Source organism: Sturnus vulgaris, chromosome 25 (assembly GCF_052056855.1).
Source record: "Sturnus vulgaris isolate bStuVul1 chromosome 25, bStuVul1.hap1, whole genome shotgun sequence".
NCBI classification, from domain to species: Eukaryota; Metazoa; Chordata; class Aves; order Passeriformes; family Sturnidae; genus Sturnus; species Sturnus vulgaris.
In genome coordinates this window covers 4,160,119-4,186,559 of record NC_142267.1, presented here as the reverse complement: position 1 = coordinate 4,186,559, position 26,441 = coordinate 4,160,119, and the positions used below count along the sequence as shown (strand labels likewise).

Here is a 26,441-nt window from a genome sequence, read left to right as displayed (position 1 = left end):
GATTGGCTGCGGGGAGGTGCAGGGGCGTGGCCAGACCTGGGGATTGGCTTCCGGGACCTGCAGGGGGCGGGGCCGGCCTGGGATTGGCTGCGGGGACCGCAGGGGGCGGGGCCGCACCGTTCCCGTGCCGGCCGGTGCGCGCTCCCCCGGCCGGGGGGAATTCCACACGCTCATGGCCAGAGCGCGGCGCTCTCCCGATCCCTGCGTGTCCCTGTCGTGCCCGTATGGCTTCGGCATCTTCGCGCAGGGCTCCGCCTCTCACCTCTCACCTCCTGGGGATTCCGCGCAGCGCTCACCGGGAAGCCCCGGTGGTGAAAAGGGCGAACGCTGACCGGCATCGCTGAGAGAGCCCTGCGGGCGCTGCCCGGCAGGGCTGAGGGGTCGCGCCTCTGGGAGGGTCCGGAAAGTCCCTCCGGGCCGGGGTTTCCCCCCCGCCCCCGGGATGACGCAGCCAGACCCCCCGGGGGCGGCCGCTAAGGGCGGGTGCCGGGTGTCCCGCGCGCAGTGCCGCCGGCCGCGCCGCCCCGCTCTGACCCATGGCTCCGGGCCGGGCGCTGCTGCCCGCGGCTCTGCTGGCGCTGGCGCTGAGCCCGGGCCCCGCGGCCGCGCTGCCGTGCACCGCTGACTGCCCGGCTGGTAAGGGCCGGGCCGGGCGGGGCAGGGCACGATGCACCGGGCGCGGCCGGCGGTGACCACTGTGTCTCGACCCGCAGGTACGTTCGTAGCGAGCGGGGAGTGCGGACGGGGCGCGTCGTGCCGGCCCTGCCCGGCCGGCACCTTCTCCAACGCGGCGGGACGCGACGGCTGCAGAATGTGTCGGCAGTGCGAAGGTACCGAGGGCGACGCCACCAGCCCTGCTGTGACCTCCCGTGGCAACGACGAGCCCGGGCTGGCACCTGCCTGGCGGGGGGACGCGCCACTCGCCAAATATCGCTGCGGGTCTGCGGGGCTTCTCGCTGGAGCCGCCAGCCTGATTTTTATGAGAGCAAAGGTCGGAGCCTTTGCTGCACCACGCTGGGCATGCTGTAACCTAAAACTCCTTTTCCTCTTGCAGGACTATTTCAGTATTTAAAACCGTGTTCCTCAACAAGTGATGCTGAATGCACGTGCAAGGAGGGCTATAGCTGCGGCGGTGACGGCTGCACCTACTGCACCCGAAGCTGTGGTGTGGGCAAGGAGAGCACCAGGAACGGTAGGATCGCCTTTCCCCAGCAGCTGAAAGCCCCTCTGCTTCCTGCACCGGACACACTGCACTGCCTCTCGCACGGTGCAGCAGCAGATCGAGGAAGATAGAGGAAAACCTCGAAAGATAAAAGCTGCCACTGCTGCCAAACCTTTGCATGGTGTGTGGTGAAAGCTCAGGAGCAGACAAACCCACCACACTCTGAGCCCTACTACACCTCAGATCATGCACCAGTTAGTTCCCTTTGCATGGCAGCTCTTGGCTGCCAGCATGAGGGAAACTAAACTGGGATCTCTGGAGTTAGGCATGGTTTGTGGCATCTTGTGCCAAATCAACTGGCTTCTACAGCTTGTAGCCAAGTACTGTACTTGGTCAGTGGCTGATAGGGAAGGACTTGCCCTGCATACTGAGCAGCTTATGAAATAGCAATTCTGACATTGTACAAGTAGGCAAAAATAATGTTTCATATGTTGCATTTTAAAGGCTTCTCTTGTACAATTTTACCTGTCCTTGTCTGTTGAAGGTTGCCAGACTTGCCGCTACGGAACCTTTAATGATCAGCCCAATGGCTCCTGTAAAAACTGGACAATGTAAGTAAAGTACAAAAAAAAAAAAAAAAAAAATAAAAGCTACAGCTATTACACTTTATTACACTTGACTGGATTTAAATTTTTTTTTCTTTTCCCTGTTTTGCTGTAAATGTCCTTCAGGTGCTCTGGAAACCAAGTCCTGGAGCCTGGAACCCCAGCAAAAGATGTCATTTGCAAACACGCTTCAGTCAATCCCACTTCAGTCACTACTCTACCTACCACATCTCTTGAAATTCCATTTTCTATCACTGTGCCAGGTGAGTCATTGTGTAATATTGCTTATGGAGGTAAAGAATTATGACCTGCTTAAACATACTGTAGCTCATTCACTTTCCATTAAAGCAAAATGTCTTCTATGCATTTTCAGTATTGCAGACTGATCCAGAAGCAGAGTGGGAGTTTTCAGCTAATTCAATGGCAGTAAAATTTTGTTCTGTTAATACTTAAATAAATGTTATTTATTTCTTAGGGGATGATGTTCAGACAGACACGATCAGGATTTCTCTCGCTGTGGCTGGGCTGTTGTGCATAATCTTTCTGCTGCCGTTGTGCATCTGCTTCAGTGTCTGGCATAAAAAGAAAATACAAACTGTCTTCAAGAAAAGTAAGATAAATACGCTCTTCAGTTTTTCTTTTTAAAACTAGACAGGAGTCAGGAATCTAGGTTAAGCGTCTTTCAAAGGTAGTTCAAATAGCTTCGGGTTTTTTGGCATTGTAAGTCAGAAGCAAGTGAAAGGGAAAGAGTTTTGGAATTTTTATTGCAGAAAGCACTGTGGGTGTTAGGTCAAGTGCATGTTTATCCTTAGAAGTGAAGTATTTGTGAGAAATTAAAAACTTCAGCTGAGCTTTGCTGCTCCAGTTAAAGGTCAGTTCAGTTTATGACTTCCAAGCATCATCCTTGGCCTGTGTGGCTGTAACACCTCCGAGTTCCCTCTGCTCACAGAGGGTACACGTGGCCTGGGGCGAGTGTCTCGGAACTCTGGCTGCTGCAGGAAAGGGGACATCAGTCAGGGTGTGCTGCTGCACAGATGCAGAGTCAGCCTGAATCCAGCACTGCCCTCTGAGAGCTAAGAAGTCCTGGGCAAGCTCAAGAGTTCAGCACAAAGACGAAGCTGATTCTATTCAATGTAGTTTATAGTTGGTTTGTTTGGTTTTTGGGGGGTTCTCTCTCCCTTTCTCTTCTTTTCCCCTGCCCTAAGGATAAGGTCTGAATCTTCTATGTAACTCTAAATACAGAAGACCATACCTGTACAAAAATCTATTTCCCTCATGCTGGTCTTCATTTCATTGCCATGACAAACAGAACACCAGAGGCCCTGCTGAATTAGGAAAAACAAAGTATGATAAATTAGTTTTATCAGATATACATGCTGTAGAGGAATAATTTCAGATTATAGAATAACTTGGAAGATTTTTTCTTCCTGACATCCTGCATTTGTGACTGAGGGATGTTAAAATAAGATGGCTGAATAAATGAAACAGAAAGAGGACATTTGTCCAGTTCTGGGCCCTCACTTCAAGAAACATCGAGGTGCTGGAGTGAGTCCAGAGAAGGGCAACAAATCTGGGGAAGAATCTAGAAGGTAAGTCTTTGAGGAGCAGCTGAGGGAACTGGTGTTGTTTTGTCAGGAGAAAAGGAGGATCGGGGGAGACCTTGCCTGCTACAACTCCCTGAAATGTGGCTGTAGCCAAATGGGGGTCAGGCTTTCCTCCCAGGCAACCAGTGACAGTGCAAGAAAACACAGCCTTAAGCTATGCCAAGGGAGGTTCACATTGGAGACGAGGAGGAATTTCTTCCCAAAAAGGGTTGTTCAAGATTGGAATGGGCTACCCAGGGAAGTGCTGGAGTCACTGTCCCAGGAAGTGTTCAAGAAGCAGCTGGACGTGGCACTCAGAGCTCTGGTCTGGTTTATAATGTATATGATCAAAGATTGAACTAAATGGTCTCAGAGGTCTTTTCCAACCAAATTAATTCTGTGATGTTCTTTTTTTTCAGTGCACACACCTGAACAGTCAATTCAGGAAGATGATGCCTGTAGCTGCCACTTCCCTGAGGAAGAACAAGGTGAATATCAGGACCGCAAATCCACAGAATTCAGAGATCTTCTGGTGACCTAGAAATTGAACTGTCCAAGTCAGCCACATTTTAATTTCCTTTTGGAGCACAGAACAAGAACCTGTTTATGTAAATAGAGGGGGTGTCAGCATCTGACTGTTAGAGTCACTGAGGGAAAAATGCTTTTTTAAATCTTTCTTAGTAAAATAGTAAAAAAACCCTCCAAAACAGTTTCCTGATTTTCTTCCTCTAGGAGTAAGGATATTTCTAAGAAGTCATTCTTGATCTACATGTAGACAGAAGTACTGCTTTTAAAAGCTCTTAACAGAAGTGCAGAATAGCTTTCTGGTCCCTCATTAATGTTACTTGAGCCATAATTTTCATGCATTCCAAAAGCATTTGAAGCTGAAAAGGAGATCTATGACACATTGTAGAGTCACTGGTGCCACTCATTGTCTCTTACTACCAGCCATCCTCTTGAGTCTGGAACTGCAGCTCCTCCCTAAGTCTGGCTCAAACCCAGCAGTCTTGGGGTTTGTGTGCAAATAGAGATGGAGCTCATTTGATCCCATCAGCCCTGGAAACAGATCCCTCACCACTGCACCCCTCCTCACATGCAGGGGGAAGGAAGCCATAAAAATCTCGAGCTGCAAAGTGTTCCACAGCAGCATCTGCTGTTGTATTACACTGATGGGCTTGAGGGAGGCAGTGGAAACACTGAGAGAAGCTGTGGTTGACTTGAACTTAGAAATAGCTGTTACTCTGCAGCTGGACTGCACCACCTTCAGCCCTACATCATTCAGCTTTGATCTTTGAGGTGATGTAAACTTCGTACATTGCAGCCCTACCTGTGGTATCTTTATGGTACTATTTTTGTAACTGAGGTTGGAAAGATTTTAACATCAGACACTGTATCTGTTTCTCTGATCAAATACTGTTAACTTTGGTCTTGAGAAAAAAGAAAATACATGTTTGAGTCACGGCGTTCACAACACCATTTTTAACCATTTACAAAACTCACATATTTTATTACTTCAGTAAATGTTATTCAGAAATAGAACGAAAACGCACCAATATGTGAGTTAAGGGTGATTTTTCCCTCTCTGATTTCAAGAAGGAGAAAACTATCTTGCATTTGAACAATGACAAGCTACTCTTCCTTCAGCAAGTTACAACAGCAGATTATTTTCACCAAGCCACACGTACACATTTTGATAAACTAACGTACAAGTAAATATAAAATAGTAAGTTTTATATAGTGAGAAAGTAAGTGCCATGGAAAGCCTGAATTGTGAAGTTTTTACTTTTATCCCTAGCTCAAGTCTTCTTTCTATTGGTACTTTCAGCCAAGAGAACTGAGTAACTATTACGTCAAAATGACAAACTTGAAGGCGTGAACAGGACACATGAAAAGCCACCAAACTATTTATAAAGCTACGTATTTCTAAATCAAAGAGTGACCTTTGCATCATTGACTGTACCTAGTCACTGTTGACTGTATCTTAGAACAAGATAAAAAGAATAGTTCAGCTCGTCCTTAATTTCTAGCCCAAACCTAATGTAGAGAATTAATGTACACATCCTGTAACTCGAAACATCTGACGTTTTCTCCTTGGGAAAAAAGGCATACCAGCTGAAATTTTACATGTTGCTAGTAAATTCTGCATAGATTTTGAAACATATTTTGAAATGCTTCAAATAAAGTACAAACCCCTTTTTCTTCTTGTCCATACCTGAAGCAGAAATAAATCTGCTTAGTGACCAATGAAGACACATTTCCACCAAAACTGGAGTTCTGGACTGTTTTAAGGAATAGTCATGCATAGAAGGTACATTCTGAATAAAATGTTAGCAATAACCTTCCTTTCAATCAAAGAGTTATGTGGATAATCTTACCTGTGACTTCTGTCATTTGAGAGTGCTGAGGGCTGAATTATTGATAAACAGATTTTGTTGGCACAAACATCTTGTCTAATGTGTGCAGATGATACATTTGCATTTCATGATGCTCATCACCTGGCCAGAGCAGCAGCACAAGAGACTGGCTAATTTGTACTTCTGTGAAATACTTCAAATACATTTAAAAGCAAACACGTTTATAAATAAGAACCAAGGAAAGACTAGAAGATAACATATTTTGAAAAGTGAAATAAATCATTGTACAATTGCAAAGGGGAGATCAGGGCACTTCACAGTGTGCAGTCCTTGCTCACTTCCCAAAAGCTTTGGTAGCAGAGCTGTATTTCATGTGGCCCTCACAGAACTGAAAATAAATACAGGTGAATTTATCTCTTTTGCCACCAAGCACCCAAGGAGGACATTCCAATTCATAACAAGAGCACCACTACAAATACCAAGATGGAGTGTTTAGCCATTTTCAGATTTATGCCATATTCAAATTCTATGAATTGTGGCTATCTATAAAAAATTCAAATTACAGCCATAGAATCATGCACTTTCTTGAACATCATTCATTCTTGTGTGATGTTTAATTTACCTTCACTGTGATCATATACAACAAATGTATTAGAAGCTTGCTCTTATTCTAGACCCCTCATAAACAGATATTTAATAAAAAAGTAGAAAAGAACTTGTTTAAATCTTCCTTTTTGTTATGCTTGTAGCAGACAGCTGTAAAACCACTTCTGGCAGTATGCTATGAAAATGCGATAAGTAGACTCATCAATTTTGTTAGGAAGTTTGCATCTGCAAAAGAGACACATACTTGTACCTTCCTTTTTTCCTTGTTATCCTTTTGTCTTCTGGAAAAAAAGTCCATAGCAGGTAGTAAAACTTCAGTCAAAGGTAGCTAACATGACAGGGGGCTACTATGCAAACCACAGAAGCAGAAATGGTGTCAGCATGCAATTTTTAAAAATATTTTGTTCTTTGTTTTTACAAAGTGCTACATAGTGAGATTTAGCTATCATCAGTGACTAGATTAAAAGAAATACTGTCATCACAATTAAATTTCTACTAGCTTTCCTGAATAGAATTTATGGCTGAATTTGTCTGTTTTTTAACACAGAGGATAGCAACATTCCTGTCTGCACGTGAAGTACTGTAAAAAATCTTTTATCCAGGAAGGGTGAATGAGAAAAAACTGCCCTGCATCTTTTACTATTAGTAATGAAAGCAGAAGGAAGCAATAAAGCCTGGCTGTCCATGTTTAAAAGAGCTTTGAAAAAGGAGCATTTTTTGTCAATGACAAATAGTTGATAGATCCTGTGCATGTTGGCTTCGGAGGGAGCTTTTATTGAGCACGCAGGTTGTTCAATACCTGAAGAACAGGTTGTTGTGAGTTGTCGTGGTTACAGAGAAGGGAGGTGGAGTTTAGGTGAATAAATTGTTTATTCTATACACATCATCAGCGGGGTGTAGCTTTTTGGGCAAGAAAAGCCGGGGGGCTGGAAGTGGCAGTTCCCCTCACTCACCAGAGCAGAGGGACTGTCCCCAATCAAATCAGGTGACCTCAGCTCCTCTGCTGCTTCCCCCTCTCATTTTCTCTGGACTGGGACTGTGGTGCTGAATTAAATTTAATTTATTATATAGCTTTGAGGTGCTGCTGAGCCAGCAGGGCCAGGGGGCACGAGGTGAATGCCCCAGCAGGGACATTTCCTCTCCTCAACACTGGAGAAGTGGCAGCACAAGCATCTGCAGAAAACCGAGCTCAGCAAAGTGGTTACACAGCTCTGATTTGAGCAAGGAGCTTCTGGGGGTCGTGTCTCTGTTTTTTGTTGTTTTCAGGCTGGGGGGGATATTCACCATGGGAGCTCTCCTCCCCATATTGCTTTTGTTTCCCAAATACTACGTGGAGCAGGACAGGAATGCTCAGGACAGAGGCATGAGTAACAGAAGTGTCTGCCACCATGGTTTTTTTGTTCCCTATAGTGAATACCCTCTTGTGGGTAAAATACCTTATCTTTTGTATAATTTTGCTATTTGTACAGCTGCTATTATGTGTCTCATTCCACTGCTTTCTGCTTCTAGGAAATTGTTATTTCAAGCCACAATTCCTCCTTTATTGTCCCTCCTTCAGTAGAAGGGGTAGAGGAAAGAGGCAAGGAGTTTAGTTCCTTGCTGGTGGTAAAATCAGCACACCCAGTCATGTACAAATAATGCAGATCAGTCCTTCAAGCACATCCTGGGCTGCACCAAAAGAGGAGCAGGCAGCAGCTCGAGGGAGGTGATTCCCCCCCTCCACTCTGCCCTTGAGATCCCTCAGTGCTGTGTCCAAGTCTCAGCACAAGAAAAGCATGAACCTGTTGGAGCAGGTCCAGAGGAACCCAAAAAGATGCTCCAAGGGCACCTCTGGTCTGGAGCCAGCCTGGGAGAGCTGGGGGTGTTCACCTGGAGAAGAGAAGGCTCCAGGGAGATTGAAGCTTTTCAGTACTTAAAGGGAAGTTATAAAGAAAAGGGAGAGGGATTTTGTACACTGACAGCGATAGAACAAGGGGGAGAATGGTTTTAAACTAAAAGAGATTTCGATTAGGTGTTAAGAAAGAAATTCTTTACTTCAAAGAGTGGTGGGGCCCTGGGAGAGGTTGCCCAGAGAAGCAGTGGAGCCCATCCCTGGAACTGCTCGAGGCCAGGGCTTGGAGCATCCTGAGCTATTGGTAAGATCCCTGCCCATGGCAGGGGAGTAGAACTAGATAACATTTAAGGTCCCTTCCAGCCCAAATAATTCTGTAATTCTACAGTAACACTTCAAGTTTTAAGTGTTCTCTGCTTTCTGTGCATGTCTCTTTTTTTTGACAGTCATTTAATTTATTATATAGCAAGCAAAATGGAACTGGGAATGCCCTGATGCCTCTCAAGCAGTCCAGGTGGCTGAGGATGAGGTAACAGGCCAGATGCAAGCTTTTTGAATTTCTATTTGTTTTTCTTGGAAGTCAGAAAGTGTCCTCATAGCCAGACCACGCACAGAGGCCCAAGTGATGTTAGCAGAGTTCTGAAGGCATGGAAGAAAGGGGAAAATTCTCTTTAAAGATAAGTACAAGCAGAGGAACCTGCTGCTTTTTTAAATTGCTTTCAGAACCAGCACCATTTCCTGGCATAGTTAGTGGCATCAGTAATTAAAATCATGTTTGTCACACCTTGGATTTGTAATTTCTTGCAAAAGTTGTGTGGCTAGGGAAAGTGGAAGGTTCATAGCAAGAGTTTCTATTTCTCACCTCCCTCTCCACCTGTAGAAACAGGTGTTGCTGTGCCTAATACACCTGGATGATAGGGACTCTGAAACTGTAGTGGCTCCTCTAAAACATGTAAACATCAGATTATTTTTTTAAAGCAGAATATGATTCCTTATTTTCAGTCTATCAGATCCTTCATGGACAGGAGCAGAGTCTTCTCTGACAGTCATTCTGATACTGACACAGATGATGCAAAAAACCTTCGTAGGAGATGGCTCACACAGGAAATATTAACAGGCAATTTGTACCACTCTCCTTGACTTTTTGTCACCTGTTTGAAAGTCAAGGTAAGTTTCATTCTTAAAATTACATGAAGTAGTATTTTATCACCAGGTGTCACCTCAGTTCCTCTCTTAGCTAGGATCAAACCTTCCCTGATCCAGGGAGGCCTCAGGGGCTGCAAGAAGAGATTTTCCACCCCACAGCTTCTGTGTTAGCTGGGCATCAGGAACAGAGAGCTGAGCATAACACCTGCTGGATATTGTCACTGCCCTCACTGTGATGAGAAATTTTAATACAATCTACAACAAAAATGGAATTTCTAACATCCATTTGGCAGAAAGTTTGTTTTGATATCACCTACTGTGTTTCCTTTCACCTTCTAGATCTTGGGTGCCTGCCAGGTCAAGCATCAGACTATCCTGAACCAAAGTGGATTTACTTCAGCAAAAACCACCACCTAAACACATCCTGAAAACAGGGAAGATCTCTCCTGTTCTAATCTATTTGCTTTAAGAAAATAAGTGAAATTTTATTTGATTTAGCAAATGGAAAATTGCACACAAAGACACCTACTTCAATTTAAGGATGACTTATCACATAGTGGATCTTAAATCTGTTACACCTACTCTCAGTTTACATAATCCAAACTGAAACAAGCCACTCAAAACTGAAATAAAATATCTGAGTTACATATTTAAGTCACTTTTTAAACGAATTTAGGTTACTTTAGCTCAATTTTCTTCTGCATACAAACATTTCAGCAGGTTGAAAACAAACCAAATCTTGGGAAAAATAAGAAGAGGAAGTTGTGTGGAGAGGTAAAAAACACAATATATCTTTAGTTACAACACTATGGGTTTGAGAAATACTTATATTTGTAAAAAATCCTTCTAGCATTCACAGCATTGATATTTTGATGCTGCCCATTCAGAACAAGCATAAACCAATTAACCTGAAGAGAGCACTAAACAGGCCTGTAAGCAAGCAAAAAGACAAAACAAGGTATCACACTACTTTTAGTCACCTTCATACAAACTTTAAAGCAACTTTGAAAAAGAACACAATTCTAATGTAGATGTACATACATGCCTAAACCAATATTTCCTGGAGTATCTAAAGGATAATTATTTTTCTTAAACTAGAATGGAAAAAAATAGTGAACAGGTATTTGAATGGAGTGCTGGGAAAAATACATTATTGATTTCAGAGAAGCTGCACATTGCAGTTCAGCACCAATTGTCTGATCACACTATAATCTCCTCACAAGGGCAAAAAGATCCAAAATCCCACAGCCCCACCAACATTATCAGTGTTACAGGCATCCCTAACAAAGCAACTTTTTCCTTGCAGTGGCACACTTCAGCACATGTATTACCTTAGAGAAGTAGAAGTGTTAGCACAGGAAATTCTTGATGGTTCCATCAAACTTCAGAGTTCTAATAAGAGAAAAGGAAGCTGTTTTTCTCCAACTTGAGAGTTAAAGTATTTGAGCAGCTGCAGAGGCACTGAGCTCAGGAACCCAGTGGATATGACAGTAACATCTCCTGTCATGGCATCTCACTGTGCACTCCTCAGTAGGGTGGGCTACGACCAGAATACTTCTCACAGGGAACAGTGGGGCTGTAACATGTAACCAACTCTGTGTGCTTTTCAGCAGTGATTAGATCTGTCTTAGGGAATTACAGAGCAGGAAAATGATTTACTGTGCTGTGGCAGTACTAATTAGCTGACCTTATATAACTTTCTGCACCTTCTGCCAGTCATTCCTAAGGACACCTAAAGAGATGATCATATAAATAAAACATGAATATGGTGACAGAAACAAGCACTAAACAAAAGTAACTTTGGAGGCTTCCCACTTTATCCCATTTCCACATATGATGGTTGGCAATGGATTAATTTCTTTCTAAGCATAAATCCTGATTGTCTTGCAGAGGATTTTTAGAAAAGCTACATGGGCACTGGCATGGGATACTGAATGGTACAGGCTTTGTAAAATCAACTCACTTCCTCAGCTGAAAAGGCCAAGAAGAGAGCTGAGCAGTTACAAACACCCAGAAACACCTCCCCATCACCCCTTTCAGATTAAGGAAGGAGGATTGACACAAGCATGAGTGGAGATATGGATGTCATGAGCAGGAACTACTGAATCATTTAGGTTGTAAAAGACCTTTAAGATTATAAATGACATCTAAAATCTAGTTGGAGTGCTGTTCTTTGCAAAGATCTGCAGCGTTTTTTCTCCTTCACCAGAATATAGTTCTTCTGCACGTTACAGGACAGGAGCTGAACATCAGGAAGCAGGAGCATAAAGAAAAAATGCAGGACTGTGCTAGAATGAGCTTTTCAGATATTATCCTTTCCTGGTGATACAGGTCCTAACTCTACCAAGCACAGGTGGAAGAGCTTCCTGTGTTTCCAAATTTCTGCAGAAGACTTGCTCAGAAGTAACCAGTTGGTCCTGTCTGTTACAATCCTGACTCAAAAAAGATGTGTATACAAAGCCAGAGAATGAGAGTATCCAGCTAAAGACTCACTGCTCTTCAGAACTCTCTTATATCATAAAAATGCCTTGGGAATTGGGAAGAAGATTCTGATCCCATTACAGCAAGAAAATTCAACTTGCCACATTCAAGACAAAGATCTGACCTCTGCTTCCTTCACCTTTGTTAATTCCTACTCCTGTTGGTCACTCCCATTCCCAGGAACAGTTTTTACCCCAGTCAGGATCAGTCAGTGATCACAAAGAAATCACTTAACACTTGCAGCAGGAATTCTTTGTTAAACTGGAACTCAGCTCTTAAACAGTGAAGATCCTACACGGCTGACTGCCAAGGAACACACATTCATTTACAAAACAACCTTGAAAGAACTGTTTTAAACCTCAGGTTGCCCAGTGAGACCTATGCCAACCCTCCCCCGTTAAATACACTTATTTACCCTGAAATGTGAATCACTGAGCCCGCAGAGATTCCATTTAATTAATAAAAAAACCTCTGATAGCGAAGGATTAAAGGGATTATGCAGCCAGAAAACAAAGTAAAAAAATTAAAGTCTGCTTTTGTGCGCCATTCATTTACTGCCCACGCTAAGTGGACGACAGCTAAATGCCAATGATTATTAACATTCCTCTTAATTAGTCAGTGGCTCCTGCCCACACACTGAACTTCTACAGAACTACCTGAAATTTGTCCTCTGATATCAGCTATATGATATCAGATATTGGAGTGACAAGTAATCCTAAGCCTCTGTGATAAAAACAGGAAGAACGTGTACAACAAATGTGAAAAGCTAGATAGAAATTTTTTTTAAAAAGCACAAGGACACCTCTGACAAAACTGTTGTTCTATCACCAATGTAAAGTCCTTATCCTCTAGATCTTTTAGATGATGAAACAGGGCAGATAGTAATAGATTACTAAGTTTCCAATAAAATTATTTGTAGTAAGAAACGAACGAGTCAGAGCACCATGCAATTAACAGGTTATGAAGTAGTCTCAGGCAGGGAAATCTGGAAGGTGATTCTTACACCTTGTCCATCTCTTGCAATTTGCTGCTTTCCTGTTTCTGCACTTCTTCACTTTGGGCCAGAAAAAGTACAAGACAACAGCCTGGCCTGCCCAGTCCATCATCCAAACTACTAAGAAAAGAATCAGCAGTTAATTGCTGCTTCTCTTTTTGACATCAGGAGTACCAGTTTTTTAAAAAATCGCATTCACAGTCCTAGGAGACAGAAATGTTAAGCTGGAATTAATTCCTTTAAATCCTCAGCTGAATATATGTCTGTGTAGGCAGCCTCCAGGACGATAATTTGTTTGGAAAACCCCTCAATACTCGAAAAATAATGAACGGTGTAAGTTTAAGAACAGAATAAGAGGGAAAAATGTCATAGTATGCAGCAATCACACCCATCTCTGCAGCAGGATTAGCTTGATAATTTTTTATTACAACCTAAATTAAACTTCAGGAAGACTGTGCTATTGTTTTAAACAGAAAAATACAGCATGGACTGCTGATAAAGCTGTTGAGGAATACATTTAATGCAGCCAGCTTGGTGTGCAGCTGCAGTGTGAGCTGCAGGTTGAGCTCTGGGTAGTGGGAGCCCACGACAAGAGGCAGTGAACTGGCACCAGCTCTGCAAAAGTGGGGCAGGTGATCAGACACCAAGAGATGAGACAGGAGCTCAGGAGGAAGAGAAAGGAAAGGTAAATTAGTACAGGAAATGGAATAAGGCATAAAGAAGGACTAACAAAGGGGCTGCTACATAAAAGCCCTGTGAAGGACAAAAGCTGCACAAAATGCTTTAGCTCTGATTTCAGAGATTCAAATGACATATAAAAGACAGGTCTTCCAAGCTATTTATGGTGAGAACAAGCCTTGATTGCTTCTAGAAAACCCAGGACAGCAAAGGTGATGCCAGGAGGAAGATGATGGCAGTAAAGGGGAGAGCAGAGCACATCACACCCTCTTCATGCAAGACCCACTGCTGGGTAACAACTCTGTCCTGACCTGTGTGCTTTGCTCTGATCCACACATTGCTGGGGTGTTCTCAGCAGGCTCAGCCTCCCATACAGTTCCAGTCCCTGTAGTGATGCTGACTCCTACCAGCAAAGCTACTCAAGGAAAAAACAATGCCTAAGGAATATGTGGTATGGGTACTTCCTCCACAGAAAGAAGCCTCTTGATCATACTAAATTCCTCAAAAAGCCAAAAAAGAGTGATTTAAATGAGAAGCATGGGAGTATGCAAGAAGGCAACAGAGAAAACCTTTTTCAGAAGAGAAAAATGAAGAAAACCCCAAACACAAACACAGCAACCACCCTCAAATCTAACCACAAAAACACTGACTCCCCCAAACACAAACACTGACATACCCAAACTCACACACCAACCCCCCAAACCCAACCACACACTGACCCCTCACAAACCCAACCCAAACACACACACACAGACACCCAACATAAGTACATACAAACCCAACTCTCCCCCAAATCCAGCTAAACACACACACACAAACACACTGACCCCCAAACACAAACACACCAACATTCCCAAACCTATCCACCCTCCCAAATGCAACCACACAAACACACCAACCTCCCCAAACCCAAACACACTGACCCCCCACACAAACACACCAAGCTCCCCAAACCCAAACACACTGACCCCCCACACAAACACACCAAGCTCCCCAAACCCAATCAAACAAACACACAAACACACTGACCCCCCAAACATAAATATTCCCAAACCTAGATACCCTCCCAAACACAACCACACCAACCTCCCCAAACCCAAACCCACATCAACCCCTCCAACACAAACACATCAAAACTCCCAAACCCAACCAAACACACACAAACACACTGACCCCACCAAACACAAACACACCAAAACCCCCAAACTCAACCACACAAACACACATCCCCAGCTCCCCAAACCCAGCCAAACACACATCAACACTGGACTCTCCCCAAACCCAAACCCACCCCAAACCCACACAGGTCCCACCTCCCACCCAGCCCCAGCCCCAGGACCAGCAGGACACTGAGCTCACCTGGCCCTGTTCTTCTCAACACCTCTCTGCCCCCACACTCCCCACCTGAGCGAGGAAGGACTGGAGTGCTGGCTGGCTCAGAGCTGATTTGGACTACTCTGCAGTACTGAAATGTTTGAAAAGGTTTTACCTAGAAAATGTCTCACAGAGTCCTCTGCGACAAAGAAACCCAAATTGGAAAATTTTACCATTTCCAAGTGCAGCAGTGTTACAGAAATGTGTGAACCTCCCTCGAAATAAACCCAAGGCTCTGCTTGCTCTGCAGCTGGGACTGATGAAATGTGAAGGATGGACAGAGCTAACAAACAGCCTGTGCCTTTCAGCAAGGCTGCTTTGTGCTCCTTTCTGTCATGACCAGTGTAATGACCAGAAAAATGATATAAAGAAGTTTTAATTTTGCTTTTATCCCGATCATAGCTTCTTATTAGAATTGAAGAGATTATTTGGGATGTGTTGGGACAGCAGATGAAAGCAACAGAGAAAGCTCCAGCCTTACTGCAGATGTGTTTCTCTCTTTTCTTCCACATTCTGCTGTCATAATTTCAGTTTTAAAAATAAACTGTACTTGTGTAGTTAGTTCCATTACTTTTTTCTTTTTTTGGGGGGTGAAAAAAACCTTATTTCAAGATCTGGTTTCTGCTCCTCTGCTTGCAGCTGTGTTATCCAGAATTCAATTCCCATGAGATATTGACATGCTGGATTTCCAAGTCTCAGTCATGCCAGATTTACTTTCCTTCACGTCACGTTGGTAATTCTGCAGTGCTGAGAGGACAGGGAAATCAGGGACCAGTTTGTCAAGCTTCACTTGGAGAATATACCCAGACTACAGTGGGCCAGCCCAGCAGGGCCAAAGAGCAAGAGGGTTTTTTCCCCCTCAAACTGGTGGAAACCATACTACAAAGGAGCAGTGTTTTGGCAGCTGTGATCCCGTGCTCAAGAATTTTTAGACCTTGCCAATTTTGTAGCAAAATAAAATATCTTCAGAGAGGCCTAAGGACCCATCATCTTCATCACACAGGGGTACATGTTCAGGCAAGCACATACTCACCTACACACCTTCAACCAACCTCAGAACAAGAGAGCCTAGGGCAGAACCCCTCAGAGGTGTTACAAAACATTGAAAGAAATTCTGAAGATGAAGTACTCCTGTGCATACCCAAATACATGTGCTGCATTACAGCTCACACACAGTCAACAGAGGAAGCATCTTCAAAAAGAAAGTTAACAGCAGGTTGTAGTTAATTTTTTCCTTTGGTTTCCTTATTCTCCAAACAGGCTATTTTCAGCACACATTAAAAGGCACAGTATAAATAAGGCAATATAATTTGGCAGCAGAAAAACCATCTTATTCCATATATGATCTAATGAGGTAGCTATTTCAGTATGCAAAACTGATCTAATAACCACGTTATATAGCTGAATAATCAGCTAAAATGTTAAAGTTTAAGTCAAAATAGACTTTTAGGTGTTAATAAAAACAGATATCTGCAGTGACAGCAATGCAAAAACCCCCAAACTGCTATACAATAGACCCTACCAGAAAAATGAATAACAGTGCAAATATTTTTCCATTGAAACAACATGTTAAGTTAAAAATGATAGTAAAATTCAAGGAAGAGATGGGTATTCATACAATAACAAACTCATCAGCAATTTCAGTGCCAATTAAAAAAAAAAAAAGTTCATTCCACTGCACACCTCTCCCCTGTAAACTAAATTCAAGCCAAAGTTTTACACTAGAAGTTCTATCCTCTGAAGAAGTCCCTCATACAAATGCTACTGGTAAAGCACATCTTCTCAAATTCCTGGTTTTGCCAACTGTCACAATATTTGACTCATAACAACTCTTGCTTGTTTGTCATAAAGCATGTAGCAACAGGGGAAAAACTGTTGCATTATGGATTACATTTCATCCATACTATTTTACACAGAAGATAATTTTTGGGGATGTTTGTGATTGGTTTCATTGAGTCTTACTTTTTTTTCCAAAGTTGTCTTGGCTTCACTAGCTTCTTCATGAGACATCATATTAAGCAAGGAATTGTTGTTTCTTCTGACAATGCAGGGTAATCTTTTGATAGGTTAACTTATATTTAATGCTTAGAATTTGCTCAGCAATTTATCTAACCCTACTACTTCTAATTTATCTATCTACTGCTGCCCTGAAGCACTTGAAAGACTAAATAAACATAAATAAGAACTTTGAAAACTTTCCCCACAAAATATCACAGAAGAGTTTCAAATCAATTTCCAAGTTTTCAAAGTGCCATTCCCATTGCCTTCCCTCTCCCATGGATCCAGGGATTTGTACCTTTGTTTAGGATGAGCTGTTTCTTTGCTTGGCATGATGACGTTGGCATGATGACGCCCGAGGGAGATGCCTTTGACATTTTGGGAGAGGAAAGAGTGTCTAAGTGACAACTTCAAACCTAAGCAGAGGCAATAAGCCATGGGCAAGGTGCCCAACTTGAGCATGACGCACTTCATGATGGATCAGAGAGGCTGAGTCTTCCTTGAGAAAAGGCAAAGGACAGCATTGCTGGTAAGAGTGCTTCATTAGCTTTCCTTGGAGGATGTGTAGAGTGAATATTGATAACACCATTGTCATTGATAGTTCACTGAAGGAGAAGCATTTGTACAGAGCATCCAGCACCAACAGTGAGATCATGCATCAAATCAGACCTAATTACTGTCTGCAGTTTTGGAACGAAGAGCTGCATGACTCAGATGAGGAGAGAGAATTCCTCTCTTGCTACTTATCTCCCACATGGGGAAGCACAGGGAAAGGGGAATAAAACACATTAGGTTAATTCTGTAGAGAAATTCTTTTGTCATAAACATTCAGTTCAGCAAAGAGAGGGCCAGAGAAATAGGATTTGTAGTTCAGATACCTGAAGCATATGTTCAATAGTCAAGGCAAGTCAAATACCAGTCCCTTCTGTGCACACAGGGAAGTTTAGAGAAGTTCAGGCTGGCAGGACCTCTGCAGGTCCTTTCCCACTCTCTGACACCCCTCCAGGGCACTCAGACCAGAGCATTTAAACTCACACGGGGATGCCAAGGGCCTTAGCAAGCTTAGTTTTGAAATTCTGTCCCATTCCATCCTTGGATCTATTCAAACCTGACTAGATGCTCCTGGACCAACTGTTGTGGCTGACTCTGCTTGGAGCAGGGGGATTAGAGGGCGAGATTTTCAGAGATTTCTGAAAAAGATTTCTGACCTCAACCTCTTTCAGAGCCCACTGTATTTCTGGAGACCCTGTTAGCCCACCCATGGGGGGCCTGCTCCCCGTGAGTTAGACCTGCCCCAGAAATACTTCTGATCTATATACTGATGTAGCCAATTTGAAATTTGTCTTAGGAGCCACAGGACGCACAATTATAAAAATTAATCTTTGTCAGGGAATGCTAATAAAGGAAAAAGATGAGAAGCAAGTAAGCTCAATCCTTTCGCAACTTACACATCACAAAATTCAGCATAAAGAAACAACTTTAGTAACATTAGCTGGATTTCATAGTTATTTTGAAGAGCATTTGAAGACAAAAACATTTGAGTAGAAAGGCAGAAAAGCAACAAACCTGTTTGTTACACACAGGCATTATCTTCTCATCATTAAAAGGAAAGAATACTGCCTTATTACCTTAAAAAAAGTATCTCTTATGTTATTTTCAAGGCTCTATACAGTTGGATATGACACTACATAGAGAATGGAGGTGAGGGACCAGTCCAGTCAGTCCTTGCTCTGTGATAAGATAAATCAAATTCTAAATAAAGAAGACAAAATGCACTAGATGGAGAGAAACAAGGACTAAAGTGATGGGATTATATGAGGTAACTCCTGTGTTAGCATTAGGCAAAAGCAAAAGGCAAGCAGGGGAAAAACCTTGCTAACACACTCAGAATTAAGTAGCTAGTTCCAACTGAAAGAGAAGATAAGTGAAATGGAAAATGGTCTCCCAGTCTACAGAGGGACCTGTGTTTAATATCAACCAAAATAGTTTATATGTAGCAAGAAGTCTCCAGATGGAAGCTGTACTTTCTCTGCCAAGACAATTCTCTAAGGCACCACTGGATGAGGTCTTCCCAAATAAATAGATGTGAAATTCTGCAAGGGGGAGCAAAACAAATATAAAAACTGAATTCTCCTAATATTATCTTCGTAAGTAACAAGCTTTTTTAACTCTCTCTCTTTTTTACTTTTTCTGGCACAACAAATACAACACAACACATTCATCCATCTCACAAAAGAGAGAGGAAAAAAAAAGTGCATTTCATATCAGATGCTTTGCGTCAAGACTGCTAAGGCTCATAAATCAGCTGTCTATTGCCCTGGTCATTTCAACCAAAGTCTGACCCTTTTGTTAACTCATGATTTATAACTGAAAGTTACTTTTTTTTAAATGCCAGATTTATAAACTTTACTGTGCTTGGTTTGATATAATATCCATTTTGTACACCAAGCTATAAGACAGTAAATTTATTGTCTATGAACTGTTACCTTGAAAAATTACATCAATGCAAAGTGGTTTCCATTTAGAATCAATGGGCAATAAATTCATTGGATTTTTTTTTGAAGGGGGGAGAGAACATGATGATATTTATGAGGTCATGAGTGGCTATATAATGGGTGAAACTGGGAGCTGGGGCTAGAGTTAGACAGGAGTTCTGAGTTACAGGGTTAGACACAACGAAACATCCAACACAGCAACGATGCATAAACTGATACTGTGCTGTCTCATTATTGTCAGCATCTCCTGTCCTCTCTTGTCTCTCCCCATCATCAATGCCAGTGAGATGTCTTATCAACACTCAGGTAAGAGTCTTTTGATTTTAATGGTTATCAAACAGGGGCTGGAGCAGTAAAACCAGGAGAGCAGCAGGGGTGCTTTGCAAGGGGCCTGAATCTGTGCTCAGCTGTAGGAAAAGCAGGAATGCCTTCAGGACAGCAGCAGCACAAGGGACATCCATAGCAGTGGGTGCTGGTCTTGTACAATGGGGAAGTTGGGTGCCCTAAATAGCTACCCCTGTTGCTTTGAGATCCAGGAAACAAAAGTATGCATTGAGGAGAAAAAGCTGAGTCTTACAGCACTGAATGTGAGCTGGTATTGAGTGTCTGAGCATCCACAAGCACTGGGAAACTTAAAGGAACTTGGCTGTATAGTCTTTCCTGTTTCTACCCTTTCAAATGAGCTATTTCGTGATTAAAAAGGAGAAATCTTTTGCAAACATCAAGAGCAGGCAAATCTTAGCATTCTCAATACACAGGAGTGTATTTGTTTGCACTAATTCAGATTCCATTCAGCCCAGGGAAAGAATAAACCTTTGCTTGAGAAAGCAATGCTCAAAGTTTGAAATGGCTCAGCAAAAATGCACGGCAGAATCTGCAAGGTTACTGTCACCAGCCCTGACTGGTACTGGAAGACTTTCTGAAATGAGCTCTGAAAGAACAAGCAAACCAACCCAGAAGTTATTGCATAAAGCTGACTATTAAAAAGTGGCTGTTCTTACCTGCTTTGCAACAGCTGTTGTGCTGGTTTATAGATATCAGCAGTCCCCAGTCTGCTTTGAAAATCTTGGACTGACTAAACCAGCATCTTCTCAAGCCTTCCACAATGTAATTTGCATTTACAGGTACCTGTGACTCAATATGAGTAATATCTGTCACATCATAGCTGGCTCTAACCATTATTGCATTAGGTTCAAGACATTGTGCTTTTAGACCTTCCTTGCTATTATAAAGAGTCTCTGGGAATGAGAAGACAGAAGAGGAACTCTCTCAAAGAGGGTCAGTTTTGATTTGTGTTTCGTTTTTTTTTAAAATCTCAAAGCAAATTTACCTGCTAGCACTGCTCTGATTTAAAGAATAATCCATGGCCAGAGATACAGATTGTCTCCAAATAGCACTGGGAGTTTTTTGCATTCTTATACTGAATCCTATAATGAAATCCCCGCTGTCCTTTGCAAATGTCCTTTTATGCAGTGAATAAACCAATAATACACATACCCAAGATGTTCAAGCTCTTGATCTTTGTGCAAGTTTTTGAAATGTTGGAAGATTTTCAGTTTATTTTCTTACATACCCATGTGAGGAGCTACACAGTCACACCCATCCCTGCAGGTCAGAGCAACTGGAAGTCCATAGAGTCACCTACAAGTACAACTACAAAATTATACTAATCTACACAAACAGTGTTTGCTAATGACACCCTCGGGTTACCCACAATTTTGGATGTCTGCTATATATTAGCAAAAATGAAATTTACTGCTCAGATTACAAAAACCCAAGTTACCTGGAATAGAGCACTGCTAAGGGCTTCTGTTGGCAACCTGCCTCAGGGCACAGGCTAGCCACAGAATTCTAAATTCTCTATGCATAGACAAATTAATTCTATCAGCTACCAGCAAGCTGTTGTGTTGGAAAAAGTAGTAACATCTGTACTGGTACACACATTAAATGAGAGATGACTGGGACACACCAAGAAGAACAGCTGCCAAAATAAGTTGTAACTTTTCCTACCTTTATTCCTACCCTATTTTCCTACCTTTATTCCTGCCCTTCTACTGCATTTAGTAATTGAAAAGCGAAGCAGGTTAATAGGCCTTGAACAGGAAGTTTTGTCTTTATTCATAGGAAAGCTGCAGCATAGGAACTAGTTGATAAAGAAATGAACCAAAATAAAATTTTTAAAATTACATACAAGACTGGGCTGTGCAGGAGGAACTGGAAGGATAAGGTTGAGTACCTCAAGTGACAGGAGGGGCTGCTGTTGGTCAAGAACTTTTGTTAGAAAACATCTTCCAGAGAAATGAGAGTCTAAGAGGAATGTCAGGAAGAGCTCTTTTCTCAAAGCTTTGGAAGGAAAGGAATACAAAACCAACTACCCCCATTATAATAATTAAATAAGGATGGATAGTTGGTGCTTTCATGAAAATCTTCAACAGCTGAAACCAACAGACCTGATCAGAAATCACCTGACAGAGACTGAAACAGGGATGCAAAGCAAAAGACTCAAAGCAAGAGACTCACCCTGTGCCTGTTTGTGTCATCTTCCATTGGCAGCTGATGAAGAGCCAAGGTTAAACCTGGAGAGGCTGGGCAGCCTTGGAAGCACCTCCCTGCTCCAGTTCCTGCCAGAGCTCCTGGGCACACTGACTGAGGACAACAAAGCAGGTGAGGATTTACCAGAGCTGTGGGAGGGTGCCCTTGGTTTGCACCCACAGATATCACACCCCAGCTCCCAGGTATTTGCTAAAATACAAAGTTATGCATAAGCAGCAAACAGCTGTCACTCAGTTAACAGGGACTTTGGGGAAACCTGCTGAGCATCCATGCCTGCAGCTCAACACCACCTCAAAGTCTTCAAATGAGTGTTGCAAAACTTCCAGATAGCCAAACCAGGGCAAGGAGAAGATTGCCCTGAGAGAGAGCTGGCAGACAGAACAAAATAGCAGTCTTACAGAACATCAGCACTTGCAGCCAGCACAGAATCAGTAGCAATGGATGGTTTGGGAAGCAAGAAGTGTTATGCTTGTACATTCCAGCCCAAGACCTCTGTCAGCTATAGCATTATGGCACATGAGAATACTTGCCTAATTCATGACTTCTAAATGGTAAAACTTTTCATTGTGTCTCCCCTCTAACAGGTCTTACCCCCAGCAACTACAACCCAGGGGAAAATATCAAAGAGGTAAGTAAATCACCATTTGTCATTGAAACAAGAAAAATAAGACTTCAAACTACACATAATCGTTACCAAGACATTTCAGATCCACAGACTTCACAAACAGCATAGACTAAAGTAGTATGCCACAGTGTTCTTGAAGCTGGAATCATTCAGATAGGCAGGAGAGGGAGAAAAAAAAAAAAAGAGAGCAAGTAATCCAGACCATTTAATTCTAAACCCTCCACTTGTTTTTTTCTTTCCTTCTTTTTCCCTAGAGAAACAGCTAAGTAAAGGCAAATTTCCAGCTTCATCAGCCTAGGCACCAGTATTCCACCACTACCACCCTCAGCACAGGCAACACAGTATTATCAGATTTGTTATGAGCCATCACACACATGGACAACATCATCTCTGTTTACTTCCTGCTAAATTAAATGTAAATGCAGAATACAGGGATGAGTTTTAGTGCAATATCTAAAGCAGAGGTCACACTGGGAGTCCCCTCGTTCCCCCTGTGTCAGAACACAGGGCTGGGTGATGAGGAAGGGTGGGGGCAGTGGGAAGTGTACTTTCCCCCCGGGAACCACCTGCCAGTAACCTCTAATGCTGTTGGATTTCAGACTTTCTATGGGAATCATCCTCGAATTGCTTTGCTGGGACGCTTCTTGACCAAGGACAGGAAACAGTACAAGAAACGTGGGAATCTTTCTGAGTGCTTCTGGAAATATTGTGTGTAAACAGGAAACTCCCTGACTGGTTGCATAATTTATACAGATGACTGAAAACGTGTATATAGATTCGCTTGATTTAAAATGAGAATAAAGAAACATGAAGGCAGCGCCTAACTTTAGACTGTGCTACTTGGAAATGAATAAATTCTTGATGTTTTGCAATTATGTTGTGACCAATGTGGTAATTTCTTAGAGCTCAGCACAACAGGAAGGAAGTAATGAGAGAAAGAGACAAATACACAGCATAAAGAGAACTTGGGCAGGGGAAGCAAAATACCCATGGGGTTCTGTGAAAACTCCCAGAAGAGCTCAACTGTGTCTAAGTCCAGAGGCAAGGGGATTTTCTCCTTTGTCACTTGATATAGATTGGGGGGCCACGAGGAAAGGTCATTGCTGCATTCCCTGAAGATGTTGAGCACGTAAGGGATGGCAGCTTAACAATGCCATCCCCCAGGCACCACAAAAACAATCAGCACATGTCAGGATCAAGCATCTGCTCCCACTGCTGCTGGAGATGAGTTTCTCTCTCAGTCACTTGTAAAAAGACCCACAAATCTATTTCTCTGCCCAGCCCCCAGCAAGCCATGACAGGGCTGCCTGTGCCCACGATGAATTTTAAGAATTGTGTGTGATTATCATCAAGCACAGTATGGAAGGTAAACATGGCTGTCAATGTCAAGACTTGACACACAGATTTGGACAGTCAGTGGAGGCAGGAATGACACCATGTGAAAGATTCTGTGGCTGTGACCCACACACAGGTGCAGGAAGGTGATACATGGACAGAGATAATCTGTGTTACCTCCTGCTTCGAGACTCAAGGGCAGTGACATTTGTTCCCGAGCTACCACTCATTGATAACATTGCTGTATCTTGGCATGTAACATAAATAAAGGAGAGGACAAAACAGTAATTACAAGAAGCTTCTAGCCTGACTCCCCTGTGTGCAGAGTACCTCCAGACTCTCAGTTCTGAGCACCTTCTGATAGTAACTTCAAGAAATAGAGCTAAACAGGAATTGTCTCTGGGGGATGCCATTTTTGATATCATCACAAATTGTCTGAGCTGTGAACCCCTGCTCAATACATACTTTGTACAAACTTCACTCCAGGCTCACAGAAAGCCTGAAGTAAACACCTAACAGTGATACACAGGCTACATTGATCTCAATAGTACACATCATAAATCTCTGACTGTGCTGTTTAAACAAAGCCTACAGGTTTAACACAGCTTGTTCACTTCACATAAATTGTAAGACAGATGATGCCATCTGTAACAGAGAAAAATGTCCTCAAAGTCAGAGCAGCGGGATGCACTGTGCAGCTATTTCAAATCTTCTAAACATTCATCCTTCTCTTACACAGTGGAGCAAGTCAGTGGCTCTCTGGAAATTACTCCTTTTCTGCTACCTCATCAGCCAATAAAAACTTGTCAGAAAAGACTTAAATTTATCTAAATGAATAATCAGCTAAGATACACATATAGGCAGGGAGAAGTGTCGAGTCTAAAAAATCTGGGGAAAAAATATTTTCAAAAACTGCAAGCATAAAGCTATATAAATAAAATCAGAGTGAATGAGAATAGAAAAAAATTTACAAGTGTTAAAAAGTTCACTAGCCATCTACCTGAGAAAGGAAAGAAATGAGCTGTCAGGTGTTGAGGATGGGGTCAAGACATGGTAATTGAGCTATTTATAGCTATTTATAGTGCAACTTTAGTTTTAAAATTACAGAACACTTTCTAACATTTCTGGCATCTAAAGAAGCAATACCAAATCAATTTGTTATTCCAGCTAGCCAGCTTGCAGCAGCAAGGACTGAGGGGGAATTTAGCTAATTCTAATATACCAGAATTTCATCAGTCTGAAACTTAGTCACAGTCCTTGCCTCTGGAAAGGAAGGAGTTCAGACTGTCTTTAGACATCACTGGTACTTCTCAAAGAGAACTGTTTGGGACACTGTTGAGCACCCAAGTGCTTCTTTCCTGAAGGACATTCCTGGCAGATGCCAGATAAGCTCAGGTCCAGGGCCCAAGAGCAGAGCCTGGCCAGTTCTCGACACAAGAGGGCAAACTCCACTTCTCCCCCATCCTGCTGCGACATCCAGCTCCTGCCAGCTTTCAGCTCAGAGCTTTTCCTCTCTCCTGCAGGCCACAGACAGAACTGCAGAGAACGAACCAGACTGCAGAAGGAGTCTGGAAGGCAGGCAGGTTTGCCATTCCATCGGAAGGTGTGGCAGGGGAAGTCAGCCAGCAGCATCCTGAGCCCACGGGCACTGGTAGCAGGGGCAGAGCCCCACAGCAGCAGGGTGTGATGGATACCCTGACAGGGATTATGCTGCTGTGAAGCAAAACCTACTACAGAAAATGCAAGCCCATTACCTGTGAGAACGGGATGATTGAGCATCACAGGTCCAATTTCTCACTATCTGCCGAAAATACAGCAATACATCACACAGCTCACCTCCGACATCCACACAAATGTGTAACTGCAGGCTTTCAGCTGTGAGCCAGAACCTGAGCTGGCAGGAGGATGACTGCTATTGACAAAGCAGGAATGGGGATAGGCTGACAGAGCCTAGATCTCTGAATAAAAACACAGATCCATCCTGAACATTTTTCATTTCACAAGCCTATTCATTTATCCTCATTTTTTGGAATAAATAGATAATTTGACTCACATTTTAAGAATGCTTAAAATGACCAACTAACCCTTAAAAAAAAAAATAAAAAAAATCAATAAACTCTCAGCAATGACATATCCAATGTTACTTTCAAGATACCTGTATTTCAAGGCACTGTATCACTTACCTTATCAGAAGCAGTTCAGTTACATACTCATCTAAGATTACTTCTTTTCCAATTTCAGTATGATGCTACTTTTGTTCTGTATCTTGTACTCCCTGCTGTCATTTTGCCTTTCTCCTGCAGGCTTCTTTAAGGACTATCATATCTCTCTGTTAAGTCCCTTAAAGCAGAAAAAGATGAAAAAATTGTTGCTCTGCAATTAGTTAAGAACTTCCTTGCTGTATGAGACATGCTCATTAATTAAACCTATCTTTTTTTCTCTGTACTTCCTCTAGAACAAAACTTTTTTTAGAAAAGTCAACACAGACAGAAGCTTAAAACTCCTGCATGCCAAAACCCAGCAGTTTGGAAATACAAATGTAATATTTCACACACAAAAAGTGTTTGCCCTTGTGGGATACAGTTAGAAAAGAAAGAACATATCCTGGAGTTAAGATGAAG

The 26,441-nt window shown here is 42.6% G+C and overlaps 2 protein-coding genes and 1 long non-coding RNA gene across 3 annotated transcripts; 2 read left to right on the top strand and 1 right to left on the bottom strand.

Annotated features, from left to right (window-relative positions):
* The first annotated feature begins 94 nt into the window (after positions 1-94).
* On the top strand, positions 95-4,057 carry TNFRSF9 (TNF receptor superfamily member 9). Its single transcript, XM_014883888.2, has 7 exons — positions 95-636; positions 714-830; positions 1,055-1,192; positions 1,707-1,773; positions 1,894-2,030; positions 2,243-2,377; positions 3,770-4,057. Exons 1-7 carry the CDS (start codon positions 537-539, stop codon positions 3,889-3,891), a joined length of 816 nt encoding a protein of 271 aa, XP_014739374.2. The 5' UTR covers positions 95-536; the 3' UTR covers positions 3,892-4,057.
* A 15,385-nt stretch (positions 4,058-19,442) lies between these two features.
* Positions 19,443-23,357, top strand: UTS2 (urotensin 2). The gene is made up of 4 exons (XM_014883949.2): positions 19,443-19,613; positions 21,861-21,971; positions 22,445-22,488; positions 23,085-23,357. Exons 1-4 carry the CDS (start codon positions 19,511-19,513, stop codon positions 23,199-23,201), a joined length of 375 nt encoding a protein of 124 aa, XP_014739435.2. The 5' UTR covers positions 19,443-19,510; the 3' UTR covers positions 23,202-23,357.
* Positions 21,392-26,144, bottom strand: LOC148221248 (uncharacterized). Its single transcript, XR_015808370.1, has 2 exons — positions 26,004-26,144; positions 21,392-21,953 (listed from the first exon to the last, which is right to left on the bottom strand). It is a non-coding gene; the product is annotated as an uncharacterized LOC148221248 (long non-coding RNA).
* Between the last annotated feature and the right edge of the window lie 297 nt (positions 26,145-26,441).

Excerpts from the sequence above, each read along its gene's own strand:
- TNFRSF9 (XM_014883888.2), top strand. The coding sequence starts at position 537 with ATGGCTCCGGGCCGGGCGCTGCTGCCCGCGGCTCTGCTGGCGCTGGCG. Across the intron at positions 1,193-1,706 it reads CAAGGAGAGCACCAGGAACG|GTTGCCAGACTTGCCGCTAC; the intron begins GTAGGATCGCCT and ends TGTCTGTTGAAG. Across the intron at positions 2,031-2,242 it reads ATTTTCTATCACTGTGCCAG|GGGATGATGTTCAGACAGAC; the intron begins GTGAGTCATTGT and ends TTTATTTCTTAG.
- UTS2 (XM_014883949.2), top strand. The coding sequence starts at position 19,511 with ATGCATAAACTGATACTGTGCTGTCTCATTATTGTCAGCATCTCCTGT. Across the intron at positions 21,972-22,444 it reads GACTGAGGACAACAAAGCAG|GTCTTACCCCCAGCAACTAC; the intron begins GTGAGGATTTAC and ends CCCCTCTAACAG. Across the intron at positions 22,489-23,084 it reads CAGGGGAAAATATCAAAGAG|ACTTTCTATGGGAATCATCC; the intron begins GTAAGTAAATCA and ends GTTGGATTTCAG.